This window comes from Alosa pseudoharengus, unplaced genomic scaffold (genome assembly GCF_046254945.1).
Source record: "Alosa pseudoharengus isolate Yale_2024_CS ecotype anadromous, Long Island Sound unplaced genomic scaffold, YU_APseudo_1.1 YU_APseudo_1.1_scf_1, whole genome shotgun sequence".
NCBI classification, from domain to species: Eukaryota; Metazoa; Chordata; class Actinopteri; order Clupeiformes; family Clupeidae; genus Alosa; species Alosa pseudoharengus.
The window spans coordinates 53,216,227-53,231,477 of record NW_027468564.1 but is presented as its reverse complement, the minus strand read 5'-3'; the positions used below and the strand labels follow the sequence as shown (position 1 = coordinate 53,231,477).

Here is a 15,251-nt window from a genome sequence, read left to right as displayed (position 1 = left end):
GTCAATGGCACCTCTCACATCCTGGCCATTTATGTGTTTTTAGTAAACACATTAAAATGGTCAGACTCAAAGAATCAGGAGGACATGTTTCCCCAGAATTCCTCCAGAGTCAGGCCCACACCATGACGTCCAGAGACATTTTTATTTCTCTGGAAATAGGACTTTAACCAGTCACAGCCTTTTTTAACTGGAACCAGTCTTTTTAATGTCCTCCTCAAACCCCCTATCTGAAATCAATCCACATTTTTTACCTCACAAATGATCTAAGGGCAGACCCACAAAGCAGACCACAGTCCCCCTCGTGTCTGTATTTAACATAGTTGTATTTGGTAAGGCACTTGCCTCTTACATAACTTAGGAATGTGGACAAACTGAGTCATCGCTCACTGGCAGCTGAAGAAAAACGTGAGTCAGGTATTTCTGTCCTGGGGAGACATTGAGAAGTTATTAATGCAAATCAAAACATCCCAAGTCCGTCGTCTAGAATCGCAGCAGCAGACCTACTGCACTCTAGCTTGAAGCCTATATGGCTTTGTTCACATCACTTCATCTTAGAAAGGCTCATTCAAACGTGTCTATCTAAACAGGAAGTTCGCTCTATACTCGATGGAGAAGGCCCAGTCCGACAACAAAGAGTGTTAATTCTTTCTGCTCACTCTCTCCACCAGCGCACGCTAAGCCCCGATGTTCGGTGTTAAGACGATGGGCCTGTCTGCCAAAGAAGGACACGCAGAAACGGAGGCTGTTTATTAAACAGGTTTGCTGCCAGTTGCGAACAGCATGGACTTTATTGCTCATCTCTGCAGGGCTACAGGAGACTGGTTCTCCTCAATGGGACTTTATGTACAAGTGTGTGTGTGTGTGTGTGTGTGAGAGAGAGAAAGCATACAAAACAGCCACGTGAGACTGACATACTGTAGTAATAAATACAAAATGAGTCCAATGCAAACCAAAATGATTAAAATACAAAAAAAAGGAAAAAAAAAAGATTCAGATGGCTTGACATGGAAGGGTTTTGTCGCTTAAAAACGAGTCCAGAACACATTTACATAAGCGCAGCAAAGGCCAACGTATCACACAACAAACACTCAAAAACAAATAAAATAAAAAAAAGACTCATAGTGTGTTGCAATTCTAGCTAACTGCACCAGTTAGCCATTAGATAACAGATACATTTGCCATGCTACAGAGGACGCATTTGCATTACCCAAAAACTGACTTTTGATACGCAACAAAATCACCCAATCGGCGATGACGCACAATGAAGATTTATGATTACGGCTAACTGTTAAAAGCACAAAAGCTGTATGTGTGTATTGGACATGTTAATGTGTTATAGTAACTATACAAAAGTCAGTAAATATGGAAGTTGCCCCTTATTGCTGAGCAACTTAAGTCTCTGTGTGCAAAACATGTATGTATATAGGATGTTTTTTTCTCGCTTTTTTTTTTTGCATTTTTCTTCTTTTTAAGATAAATTAAAAGTAAGTCTGGATCTGCATATGAACAATAATGTATACTGTACAAAGCACCATTTCATGATACTCAATTTGCATGATCAAGAGGCTATAGCTGAACTCTAGGAAGGCAAGAGGGGAAAATTGGGCTCTTCTCTTCCTTGCAATGCAAATATCAAGAACAGTCCATGGTCATCGATTGCTATAGACAGGCAGTTACAAAAGAACAAACCAAAAGGGGGCGCTGCAGAGAAATGAGAATGCAAATAAATAAAAGCAGGTACAAAACGTCCCTATACATGCATGTGCAGGACTCTCATGAGCAGAGGGATCCGACTTCAGAACACGCGTGGTTTTGGGAGGGGGGGGGCCTGGCGTACTCGTCTCGGAAGCCCATGAAGTTGCGTGAATATGGGGTTCAGTCTCATCCAACACACTGGGGCAGGACTTTTTCACTTCAGAGTCCAAACCTGTGTACATGCCATGAGGAGTTTAAGGAGACGGGGCAACAACAAGAAAAGAAGAAAAAAAAGAAAAAGAAATTCAGTCCTCCGTGAGCTTAGAAACAGGGCGGAGTTCTCCATGCATTCTCTATAGGCAGGGCATGGTCACAGGACAGACTGGGCAATTCCCTTCACACACCAAGGAAGACATGCAACCAGAGCTGAGGACTCATTCTACTGTCATTACAAACAAGCTTCACACAAGCAAGAAATCAAAAATATCTCTAAAAGCCATCACCTGAGTATGTAGCGTGAGGTCTGTGTAATATACTAAGACAGAATAGACAAGCCATATACAAAATATATATGTATTTGTACATATATACTCTAAATTACAGGTATATATATAGACATAGATATATATCCAAGTATATTTCCAATGCAAGATAACAGGGATAAATTCCGGCATCAGGTCGTATTTTGAATGAATATGCGCATCTCCTGTCTGCCAAGTTTCTAAAGTGCTCAAGAGTTGCAAGGAAAAAACAAACAAACAAACAAACAAACAAACAAACAATCGAACAAAAAAACAACACACATTTCTGCCCTTTAAACTGGGATGTCACATAAAAAAAAATAATCACACTCGTTTTAAAGAGAAGAGGCTTTTTCGTTTTGTTTTAACGGGGCGGGAGACTGATCATTTCCTAAAGCTGGTCAGAAGCCCCTCCCTTGAGTGTGGTTTATCTCTGCATAGTTGGGGCGAACCTTCCGGCAGGGACCTTAAGCAACAGTCTGGCTAGCTAGCACAAAAAAGTGGCCACACTCATCCACAAACACACACACACACATCCACAAACACGCACACTAATCCACAAATACACACACTCATCCACAAACACACACACTCATCCACAAACATACACACACATCCACAAACACACACTCATCCACAAACACACACACTCATCCACAAACACACACACTCATCCACAAACATACACACACATCCACAAACACACACTCATCCACAAACACACACACTCATCCACAAACACACACACACATCCACAAACACACACACTCATCCACAAACATACATATACATCCACAAACATACACACACATCCACAAACACACACTCATCCACAAACACACACACACATCCACAAACACACACTCATCCACAAACACACACACTCATCCACAAACACACACACTCATCCACAAACATCCACACACATCCACAAACACACACACTCATCCACAAACACACACTCATCCACAAACACACACACTCATCCACAAACACACACACACATCCACAAACACACACTCATCCACAAACACACACACTCATCCACAAACACACACACTCATCCACAAACACACACACTCATCCACAAACACACACACTCATCCACAAACACACACACTCATCCACAAACACACACACTCATCCACAAACACACACAAAAACACACACACTTTGATGAGGGGCTACAAGGGGGTGGAAGAAAACGCACATCTAATTTCACTCCATTTTACATTTCATCTGGACAGACCACTTAGGGCCATCCACCACAGCTCATACGGGCTCATATACTTTTGCAATACACATTCTCGCTCGCAACATCCAGACCCTTTGGAGAGACAAGGTGCCATCACAACGTTTGTATCACAACGCACAAGCTAAGTACAAGACGGCCAAGATGGCGGCCTAAAACCCCCATACTGTGCCTGAAGCCCAGGACCACTCCAATCCCACAAATCCAGAAGAGAAGCATCACTGTCAAACCTCGATGGCAAGGTCTCGACAACTTTGTTGGATAGCAGCTACATTTGTTGACTATGCGGCGGTCTTAAGCCCTCAGAGCCTACAGCCCTAAACTTTAAGATCCAGCGTGCCGATCTCCGACTCATTGTTCTGGGGGTCACTTGGCCACGCTCATCTGGACGCCACGATGGCCGTGCTGCTGCTCCACGTCATTCTCAGCGGTCCAGAGGGAGTGAGCTGAGTTAGGGCTTCAAACCTTCACTCTACACTCCCACTAAACACACACACACACACACACACACACACACACACACGTTGGATACTACATGATCTATAATGGCATAAAACGACTGAAAAAAAAAAAGAAAATTAAAATATTATTTCCTCCTATGCAAGAATTGGCAGATCTCAGTAGGACTTTTGAGATTAGATACATGATGTATCATGTTTTCTTTGGGCAAGAATGACGGCAGTATGGCTCTTCTGGCCTCTCTTGGACACAGCAAACTTTTCCATGTGTGTCTGTATATGTGTGTGTATACATATGTATGTGTGTGTATACATATGTGTGTGTGTGTGTGCGTGCATGTATATGATGTGTGCAGAGGATATGACCTCATCTGGTCCTCAGCTGGACTGTTGTAGAGGCCGGTGGTGACACTGATAATGCCCCATGAGGTCATGTTCACGGCCAGGGCACGTGGTGTGTGAGCGAGGACAACCGCAGTGCACTGAGCGCGCGCGCGCACACACACACACACACACACGGCTTACGAGAACCAGGCTTATCTGAGGACCTGTCTGGGCAACCCTGCAATCAGCAGGAGGGACTAATCACCGAGTTCACATGTAGTCCAAGACTGGCTAAAATTACATATATATGTGTGTGTGTGTGTATGTGTGTGTGTGTGTGTGTGTGTGTGTGTCTTTTCCCACCTTGATTTCTTGTAAGACTCAAAGATCTATTCTCACACACAGACGCAAGACCTGGGCATATAGGTATAGATTTACAGGCGGTTTTAGATATTGTCCCCCTAAGACAACAACCAAAATAAAACAAATACATTTCTATATATATATATATATGTAACGGTGCTTTCCCTTAAAAATATTCCCTCTAAAATATTTCAATTATCCAGCACAGACCAAAGACAAAACCAACAGAAAAAAAGCGTACAAAAAAAATGTGATTCTTGCAGGTTTTCAAGGTTCAGAAATAAAATCAAGTCCTTAGCAGCTAAGACATTTAAAAATAAAAATAAAATCAACAGAAAACATCATCTAAATATAGGAAGAACAGAGCAAACACTCCCATTCACACACACACAAACAAAACAAAACAAAACAAAACTAATAAAAATAAAAATAATAATAAAAGATAAAAACAGGTGGGTGAATAGGCGAGAGTGTTCTTGTGTGGCGAGCCTGCCGGTCCTCTGGTCTGGGAGGGGGCCACTGCTGCGGGAGAGGCTGCCGGCGGGGGCAGCTGTTCCAGGGGATGGCTGAGGGGGCTGCTGGCTCTGTGGAAGGGGTCACTCCGAGAACCAGACTGCCCTCTCCGTCCATCTCTCTCCTCCACCACCACCGCCTCGCCCTGCCTGTCCATCGGTCCGTCCGTCCGCCTGTGTGTGTGTGTCGCTCTCGTCTGCCCGCTCCGTCACTCCACGGCGAAGCCGCACGTCTCCTCGATGGCCGTCAGCAGCTTGTCGTACAGCTTGTCATAGTGCTCGTACGGGGGAATGTCGACGCGGTTGAAGCTGGAGGACGAGGAGAGGAGGAGGAGAAAGATAGATGGAAGAGAGAAATGAGAGGGTGAAGAGGAGGAGGAGAAAGATAGATGGAAGAGAGAAATGAGAGGGTGAAGAGGAGGAGGAGAAAGATAGATGGAAGAGAGAAATGAGAGGGTGAAGAGGAGGAGGAGAAAGATAGATGGAAAAGAGAAATGTTTTAATCAATTGTTTTAAGTTTGTAATTGTTTTAATCCTTTTGCTGACCAAAATTCATTACATTGACTTATTGCAATACAGTGGGCATGGCAGGCTATGATTGATTGTAATTGGTTGTATTTTCTTTTCTTGTGTCTTATACATAACTAATGACTAAAGGACAGCAGTTGAAAATGAGTCATTTAAACAGATGACAATATTCACCACGTATATTACATTGTCCCAAAGCACATTTATCAGGGTGGTATTTTGACACTTGCCAATAAGAGGAATGATTACGGTTTTCAGTAAATCTGTGGAACTACCGTGATATGTATGTTAGGTCACATGGCCCAGACCTGCTACAGACATATGAACAGCCTGGACCAGCCAGTCCGCTTTACTCCCTTCCAGCAGACCGCATCTTACTGAAGGGAAGGTTACCATAGTGTTGTGTCAGAGCGAACATGTGGTGTGTGTGTGTGTGTGTGTGTGTGTGTGTGTGTGTGTGTGTGTGTGTGTGTGTGTGTGTGTGTGTGTGTGTGTGTGTGTGTGTGAGGGAGGCAGACATGACTCACCAGGTATGGGCCTTGGGCAGGTTGTTGGTGTTCGCATCAATCTGATGGATGGTGAACTGCCTTGGTCCTGCAGCCCCTGAAGACGAAAGCACACACACCCGACATAAACACCATGACCATGGTATCTGCCTTTCACACACACACACACACGCGCACACACGCACACACACACACCTCTGCTCCTCTTGTTCGTATAGAACACACAGAATCATGCATCAACACAGACCTCAAACATCCGAAACCTCCAATGTCACTCTCACACACACACACACACACACACACAAAGCTGATATTATACGCCTGGACAGTGTCCAGTCTCCTGAGCCTTCCACAAACATCTGAGCCCCTGTATATTTTCCCAGAGACAGACAGACATAGAAATCTAGATGTATATGTCGCCTCCACTATGGTTTAAGAGAGCTGACACTCGTGGACCATGACAGACAGCACAGGCCCTCATTGTATTCCCTGTGTGTGTGTGTGTGTGTGTGTGTGTGTGTGTGTTTCTGTGTGTGTGTGTGTGTGTGTCACCACAGGACAGTCAGACTGTCTGGGTTGCTCAGTGGAAAGCCACTGACCTCAACCACAGCTAAGTCCGAGTCACTGCAGGATAATCCTGGGATATCGATGTGCACGCAAACGGACACACACACACACACACACACACACACACACACAGCCACTTTCTGTCTCCCTTACACAGCAGAGGGAGATGATGAGTGGAGTCCCAGTAAATCGTCTCACTCAGACAGTCAGACACACTCAGACACTGTGGCTTTGGGTCAAACTTACACACACTCACCTTACACAACCCTGACCACACGCACACGCACACACACACACCCTGCAGAGCTAATAAGAACAGGTACATTCATTATGTTCAGAGGCCATCAGTCACATAGACAGTAGAGACATTCACAAACACGGCTTAAACGATCACACACCCACATCAAAACATGCATCAAGCTGCCACATCAAGAGGTCATGCAGTCCCAGGCCTTTAATGTGCACAAAACAAAGTCACATCTACACAACACACAGACACACACACACACACACACACACACACACACACAGACACAGACACACACACCTTGTAGTGCCTTGAAGCCCTGCAGGGGCACTCTGGAGGAGCCGGTGACGAACTGCAGCAGGCGCGCGCGTCGCTCCTCGTCAAAGGACTCCACGGCCTTCCAGAACCACTTGACCACGTTGCTGTCCGGCGTGCAGTGCTTGAGCCGCGTATGCGACTTCCAGTCGTTGATGTCGATCTTCCCCAGACCACACACAATCAGCTGGGGACATCAGAGCAACACGAGGCCTTTAACGACACTGCACTAACAGACTAGTTGATATGGGTATCCACACCATCAGGGTAGGCGCTTGACATCTTTCGCATGCATCTCTGTGCACCTTGTGACATGTGATTCTGTTATTAAGACCAGCCTTAGGAGCACCTTGACCATTGAAAGGAACATTACAGCTTTAAAGCCACTATACTAACAGCCTATTTAAGACATAAATACAGCAGACAGAAGGCAACAGACAGGTAGATCCAGCAGACAGACAGGTAAATAGATCCAGACAGACTGACTAACAGACAGACAGACAGACAGACTAACAGACAGACAGACAGACAGACTAACAGACAGATATGGCAACAGACAGGTAAATAGATCAGACAAACAGACAGACAGACAGACTAACAGACAGACAGACAGACAGACTAACAGACAGATATGGCAATAGACAGGTAAATAGATCCAGACAAACAGACAGCTGGATCCAATCTGGAGAGGAAAGTGAGAGAAGAGCACACTGAGGAGTGTGGGCTCCAGCCTGCTCCCACACACACCACTTTCATTAAGATTGGCCTCCGCCTCCACCCACAACTCTCCCTTTCTTTAGCGACCCTACACCTCTCTCCTCCTCTTAGCCATATATTAACATTCCTTAACATTTTTACAGGGCTGGATACAGCTTTAAGGGTTTGTGATGAACACCTGGTATGCTTCGCCCAGTTTAACACCTTGTCCATATTTTATGTATGCTATATTTTTTATGTTTTATTCTTGTACTGCTCCTGAACCCTGCTGTACTGCAAACCTGTGTGTGTGTGTGTGCGTGCGTGTGTGTGAGGGGGGTACCTCCAGCTCTTTCTCATCAAAGGCCTTGAGCAGGTGCTGTGGAATGACCTCGTTGAAGCCCTTCTGTAATGCCAGGAACTGAGCCTCAATGCCGTGCAGGAATCTCCAGTTGACGTACAGCCTGTGGACGCGGCCACACACACACACACACACACACACACACACACACACACACACACACACACACACACGCCATTTCTCAAAAGATGCTTCAATCAACAACCAAATGCACTCCAATGAAGGAGTGTTTAAGGATGTCTGGGGCACATATGAGACTGACAATCAAGTGCTGCACCATCACAAAATCTGGAGGCTTGGTGATTGATGGATGATTTTTCTTAAATGAGTTGGTAGATTTTCTGGAAGTCTTAAATGACTGTACGTATTCTGGAAGTCTTAAATGAGTTTGTGAGTTCTCCGAAATTGTGCAGTTCAAGCTTAAAATGTCATCACTTCATAAAACAGTTCAAAGCTGGAGAGACCAATAAAGACACTAGAGACTCCAGCTCCAGACATTCTGGAAAGTTCCTGCGCAAATCGGCCAGGGCTGATCCTGGGTCAGTGATTGGCTGGGGTATGGACGGACTCACCTGACGTACTCCTTCTTGGTATCCTCGGTGACGGGGACGCTCTTGCCGTTGGGCTTGAGCTCGTGCTGGATGATCTCGCCGTAGGCGTTGTGCTCCACGCAGAAGGTGTGGTCCAGTACGCCCGTGATGTCATTGTCCCTGTCACACACACACACACACACACACACACACACACACACACACACACACACACACACACACACACACACACACACACACACACACACACACACACACACAAAGGGGGTGAAAGGGTTTAAAAATGGGGTTAGTGAGGAGCCCTGGGTTGGTCTGATGAGTTCATCGTCTGTAGTGGTTTTAGTGGGCGTGTGTGTGTGTGTGTGTGTGTGTAAGAGTGTGTGTGTGTCTGTGTGCTTCTTGGCAGATTCCAATGTGAATAAGCCCGGGAGTGTGAGTATGCCTGTGAGGAAACATGCGTGTATAAGAGTGTGTCCTAATGAGTTCCTGTATGAATAAGTTATTGTGTGTGTGTGTGTGTGTGTAATGTCTAATGATTGACTAGTAATTGTTCTGTCTTCATTTGATCCAGATTTCGGCGTCTGGTCTTCATAAGACTCAGACTCTGTCTGATTATTTGTGAGTGGGGAATCATAACACATAATGCGTGTGTGTGTGTGTGTGTGAGAAAGAGCATTTGGAAGCCAATTGGTGTGCGTCAGTGTGTGGTGTGCATGCCCTGTCTAAGATGACAAATGATGTGGATGTGTGAGCGACCAAAAAACTGTGTGTGTTTCAGATCAGAACAAGTGGGCTCTTCAAAGAGTGTGTGTGTGTGTGTGTGTGTGTGTCCAACAGATGAGTGTGTATGCACACACGTCCTATCAGCATGTGCATGCGCTTGTGTGTGTGTGTGTGTGTGTGTGTGTGTGTGTGTGCGAGAGTCCAGTTCCCACTGGTCTGTCCACTCACAGGATCCAGACGAGGCTCTTGTGCAGGTCGGGGTCCACGGACTCCATGTCGTCCAGGGTGATGGGCTTGCCCAGCAGCTGCTTGTAGAAGGGCAGCGTGAAGCCGCCGTCGATGTAGTGGCCGTGGAACACCGCCATGCCCATGATCCGCCCCACAAAGTGGAAGTAGGACAGGTGCTCCTGGAGGAGGGGTGGAGAGGAGGAGAAGGAGGAGGAGGAGAGGGAGGAAGAGGGGAGAGATGGATCAGATTCTGTGGGCGATCTACTCCCTTCACTCCTGGCTGGCAGCTGTCCTACTTACAGGCAGCACGTACAACACATGCAGAGAGAGAGAGAGAGAGAGAGAGAGAGAGAGAGCGATATCTGATCTGCTACTGCTGGCCCTGCTGTGTACGTATGCGTATGTGTATATGTGTGAGTGAGTGAGACATAGGATGAGAGGTTGTTTACATAGTGAAAGTGCCTGTGTCTGTGATCTGTGTGAGAGAGTGAGTGACAGAATGCAAGCTTTTTATGTACTATATGTAAGTGTTTGTTGTGGATAAATATTTTTGTTTATTTGCCTGTATGTGCTCGGGTGCGTGTGTATGTGTGTGTGTGTATGTGTGTGTGTGTTTGCTCACTGGGTTGACAGCCGAGTCGGGGTTGATCTGCAGCGTGTAGATATCATCTCTGGAGTACTGGAACAGGCCATAGTATGGGTTCAGCATCTCATGAGATAAAAGATACAACCACTCCCTATAAAACAGAGAGAGAGAGAGAGAGAGAAATGGAGATAAATCTGATTAGAATTCCATGTGCAGAGATGGATACAGACATAATAAACAGTAAATGATGAACACATAAAACCCAGTGGCACACCATGTTGGCCTCCACAGCACACACACACACACACACACACACACACACACACACACACACACACACACACACACACACACACACACACACACACACACACACACACACACACACACACACTGACCGTCTGGGTCAGGCAGACAGCACTGGGTGTTACGTACCTGGCCACCCCGCCGTAGTCCAGCCCCTCCTCTCCTCTGAACTTCACCATCAGTCTCTTCCACAGGTCCTTCGGCCTCATCTTCATCACCTGCCGGTACGACTCCTACACACACACACACACACACACACAATTATTTTGACACTTTTGTGGTGAAGATAATGTTACACAGGTCTATGTAAACGTTGATAGACCCACACCTACAAATCAACCTGGGGCGGCTTTAAGCCCTGTGCACAACGGGCAAACCCTGGAGAGGACGCCGACAAAATAGAACGGAATGGTCATTTACACGCTGGCGGCGGCAAAGTGGGATTCTGGTGTGCGGAGTGGTATTGAGAACAACGGAATCTACTGGAAGTGAATGTGGAAAGCTGAGTGTGGCGATTTAGTGTGTGTGCGGTGGTTTGATCACTCTCCCAATCTGATCTGATGCAACCGCTACCCTGCTGAGAGATATGAGTCACGCTGCTCTCACTCACTGTGATCACACACTGATGTTTACCCACCGCTGAAGCTCTTACTGGGGAATTTCATAAACAAACTCTACAGTTGATCACCACAAAAACACCCCACAGTTTCGCTTTGTGTCAACCTAACACGTTGGTGGTGGTTAGTGAGGTTCCCTCTTCACTGTAAGCGCCATGTAAATGCAGTGTGATGTTGTTGTTATTGCAACGGTCATTAGACTCCGCTTTGAGGAAACCGCACAGCAAATCTGTTTCGTTCACTTGGACGACAGTTCAGTAAACAAGAACCTACGCCAACACGTAAAGCCATCCAGCCTGAGAGTCTCAAAGAGTCTCAAAGAATAACAACAACAACATCATCATCAACAACAACAACCTTCTGCCTGAAAGTTCACCTCCAAGAACACACTGACAGAGTTCATGCTCAGAACATTCTGCCTAAACAGTCCACCCCCCAAAAAACAGTGTGGTACAGTCCACCCTCAAAACCACTCAGCCCCGAGGCTCAGTGTAGAACAGGGAGAGGAGGAGGAGGAGGAGGAGGAGGAGGTGGAGGAGATGGAGGAGGTGGAGGAGGAGGAGATGTTGGAGGAGGAGGTGGAGAGTGCCGGAATGTACCAGCAAGCATGATCTCATCTCAACCCCGGCAACGCTCGGCTCTCCTCTGAGCGAGAGAAGAAGAAAGGGAGCGAGTGAGCGGGCGAGCGAGGGAAGGATCGAGTGTGGATTACGTAAGAGCTGGCGGTGCGGAGGGAGAGAGCGGCGTGGGTCCTGCCCGCCACTGCAAACACAAGAGCGCAGTACAGAGGAGAAGAGAGCAGCGCAGCGCAGCACAGCGCAGCGCAGCCAACGGCCTCCGGGCAGCCTCCACGCCACCGCCGGCCTCTCCCCATCCAACGCCTGCTGCACTGGAAACTACAGCACACCGCTGGCACACACACACACACACACACTCGCTCACCCCAACATTCTCACACTAACATACATACACACAGGCACAGTGCATAGTCAGACACACACCTTGCACAGCTGGCACGTACATTCATATGCACACGTTCACTTACACACACACACACACACACACACACACACACACACACACACACACACACACACACACACACACACACACACACACACACACACACACACACACACACACACACACACACACACACACACACACACACACACACACACACCCACACCCACACACACACACACACACACACCCACACACACCCACATGCTCCAACAGCCCAATGCTAGTGCTGAGTCGTGGTGTCTGACGCCTCTCTCAGGACGACCGCATTCCCCCTTTTTTCTTTTCTGCTATTTCTCTGCAGCAGTCACGTCTAGTCGATGAACTAATATATTTGTTTTTATTGCGCGACTCCAACTGCACGAGTTATGGAGCGCGCGCTGGGCCAAGCTTCACCATACACCCCACCCCCACAACCCCCCACCCCCACAACCCCAACCCCTCTCGCCCCCTCCGTCTCCCTCATCCAGTAGGAATGCCCGTCCCCCCAGAGCCAGATGCCTGAGCCGAGGCAGAGCGGCTGAGAGAGCTGGAGGAGAGCGGCCGTCGGCCCCGTCTCTCCCAGTGCTGAGGGTGCCTGACCAGTCCAGCCCTGACCAGAGGGGCCATCTCTACTACCAACCCCCCCCCCCCCCCCCCCCCCCCCCCGCCCGCACACCTCCCTCACACTAGGCCAACAACAGCTCCAGTCAACTCAGCACCACAGGGCGGCTGGGTGGGTTCCAGTAGAACAGGGCAGAGGAGCCGTGCTCTCAGTCTGGGGTGCTGGTTCTACACAGGCAAGGCTCTGAGGTTCAGAGAGGCCGTGGTGGGATTACATGACATCAACATTTTGTCAGACCTTGCTGATTGCAGGGTTCCCACTCTAAGTCAGATGTAAAATTCCATGACTTTTCCCTGACAAAAAAACTGAAACTCCATGACCTACTATAATGAATGGTACAATATACCGACCAAAGATTTCAGAGCAGTTACAGAGCGTTTAAGAATCTTTTACTTTTTTTTAGAGTGGGAGATCATTAAATGGGCATTGAATAAACAAAAGTTGGGCTAACCATAACTACTCAAACAAGCAGTAAAGCTAATAACCAGATATACACCAATTCTGCAGGGAAATATATCTGCATTAATCTATTATATAATTTTATAAGTACATTTTAAACTGCTACAACAAAATTCCCTGATATTCCATGACTTTGTCCCAAGAATGATGTCTGGAATAGACTTTCTAAAATTCCATGATATTCCAGAAATTCCATGACCCGTGGGAACCCTGTGATTGCTTCCACTGAGACATGTACAGTGCTGATACCACCACGCTCGGAGGAGGATCTCATTTCATTGGGCAGATAACCACAGAACGACATGGTTGCCTGCTAACCTGGGCCAGCTGTGTGTGTGTGTGTGTGTGTGTGTGTGTGTGTGTGTGTGTGTGTGTGTGTGTGATCTTCTGGTTGCAGTTCAGCTGAGCTGGTGTGTGTTCTTAGAAAGTGTGCCTTGGAATCATACAAAATCAAGATGTCGTTCGAACCTTTCCTGACCAGTTGTGAGAAAAGTGGATGTGCATGAACATAGGTGTGAGTGCACGTGTGTGTGTGTGTGTGTGTGTGTGTGTGTGTGTGTGTGTGTGTGTGTGTGTGTGTGTGTGAGTGTGAGTGTGCGCTGTGCGTGCGTGTGAGTGTGCGCTGTGCGTGCGTGCGCGCCTACTCACCTCAAAGATCTCCTCGCGGGACACCTCGATGCGGCAGTGTCCGGCCTGGGGCTGCTGCTGCGAGAGCTCCTGCCGCAGGATCTTGAGCTTCTGCACCAGGTCCCGCTTGTACTTGGGCACCGTCAGGCACTCGGGGTCCTCGGGCAGAGTCGCCGGGGACAGCACCTGCTGCGGAGGCGCCTGCTCCTTCAGCTGGGGCGGGCGAGGGCTGGAGGGAGGACAGAGAAATGGAAGGAAGAGTGGAGGAGAGAGGGGACGATGAGGGGAGAGGGAGAGGGGGAAAAAAAGAGAGAGAGAGAGAGAGAGAGAGAGAGAGAGATTCCATGAGTCTGAATTTCTGACCCTGTTTATGTTTGTCATGACGACCAAGGAACGAACAGAACAGAAAACACATCAGCGAGCCCCACTCTGTTTATGTTCCCCAGCTCCGCAGCCAGCTGATTTCACTTACTGGTTGCCCCACTTTGGCACACAGGCCTGGAGCTCATTACACTAATGCAGAAGGTGAACACGCAGAGGACCAAAGAAGGACCTGAGCTCTCTGAAGTCTGGGCTCCCCGATATCCCCCAGTGAAGGGGTCTGGGGGCGTTTACTCTGCCATGCCAGGTGGAAGCTCAGCACACACATTTGGTTCCTGTGTCCCAGAGCTCAGGGCTGAGGCCCTGGATTAAGGCGTGAAGCTAGGGGTGTGCAGTTAATCCAATGAATCAATTAATCGTCTGTTAGGACTAAAAAAACAACATAATCGAAATGTAACGATTATTGTGCTGCATTCCGTTTTGCAACAATGCTCTCGTCTTGTCGTGTAAATCCAGAGCACCCCTTTGCTTTGCAGTTGTTGTTGAATAATTGTGATCGCAATACTGACCAAAATAATTATGATTCTATCCGTAATTGGGCAGCCCTACCAGAAGCTCGACCTGCCCGCAGACACTGCGGGACTTTCAGGAAGTCAGACGCTTCGCCCCGATTACCCTTGGGGCATAAAAATGACATAAACATAAAAACTGGGACAGGCTCAGGAGCGGATTTCTGCTGGTAATATCACTCCAAAAAATATGACTAGAATAAAAAAAAGGAAAAGCTGTTCAGACATGGGGCCGTTTGAAACTGGAGGGGATCACAGGACTAATCTGCTCTGATCCTGCTGACTGGGCCGA

General features: G+C 47.5%; 1 protein-coding gene across 4 annotated transcripts in view; it reads right to left on the bottom strand.

Annotated features, from left to right (window-relative positions):
• Window positions 1-742: 742 nt before the first annotated feature.
• The window catches only part of LOC143132958 (E3 ubiquitin-protein ligase SMURF2-like), a 65,275-nt gene continuing 50,766 nt past the window's right edge, over window positions 743-15,251 (bottom strand). For all 4 annotated transcript variants that reach the window (XM_076292789.1, XM_076292804.1, XM_076292797.1 and 1 more), the window contains 9 exons: window positions 14,091-14,298; window positions 10,869-10,972; window positions 10,470-10,584; window positions 9,848-10,026; window positions 8,918-9,055; window positions 8,328-8,448; window positions 7,274-7,475; window positions 6,181-6,256; window positions 743-5,434 (listed from right to left, as the gene is read on the bottom strand). In XM_076292789.1, the coding sequence (XP_076148904.1) occupies window positions 5,335-5,434; window positions 6,181-6,256; window positions 7,274-7,475; window positions 8,328-8,448; window positions 8,918-9,055; window positions 9,848-10,026; window positions 10,470-10,584; window positions 10,869-10,972; window positions 14,091-14,298 (1,243 nt within the window). In that variant the 3' untranslated portion in view covers window positions 743-5,334. The remainder of the gene's footprint in view (window positions 5,435-6,180; window positions 6,257-7,273; window positions 7,476-8,327; window positions 8,449-8,917; window positions 9,056-9,847; window positions 10,027-10,469; window positions 10,585-10,868; window positions 10,973-14,090; window positions 14,299-15,251) is intronic.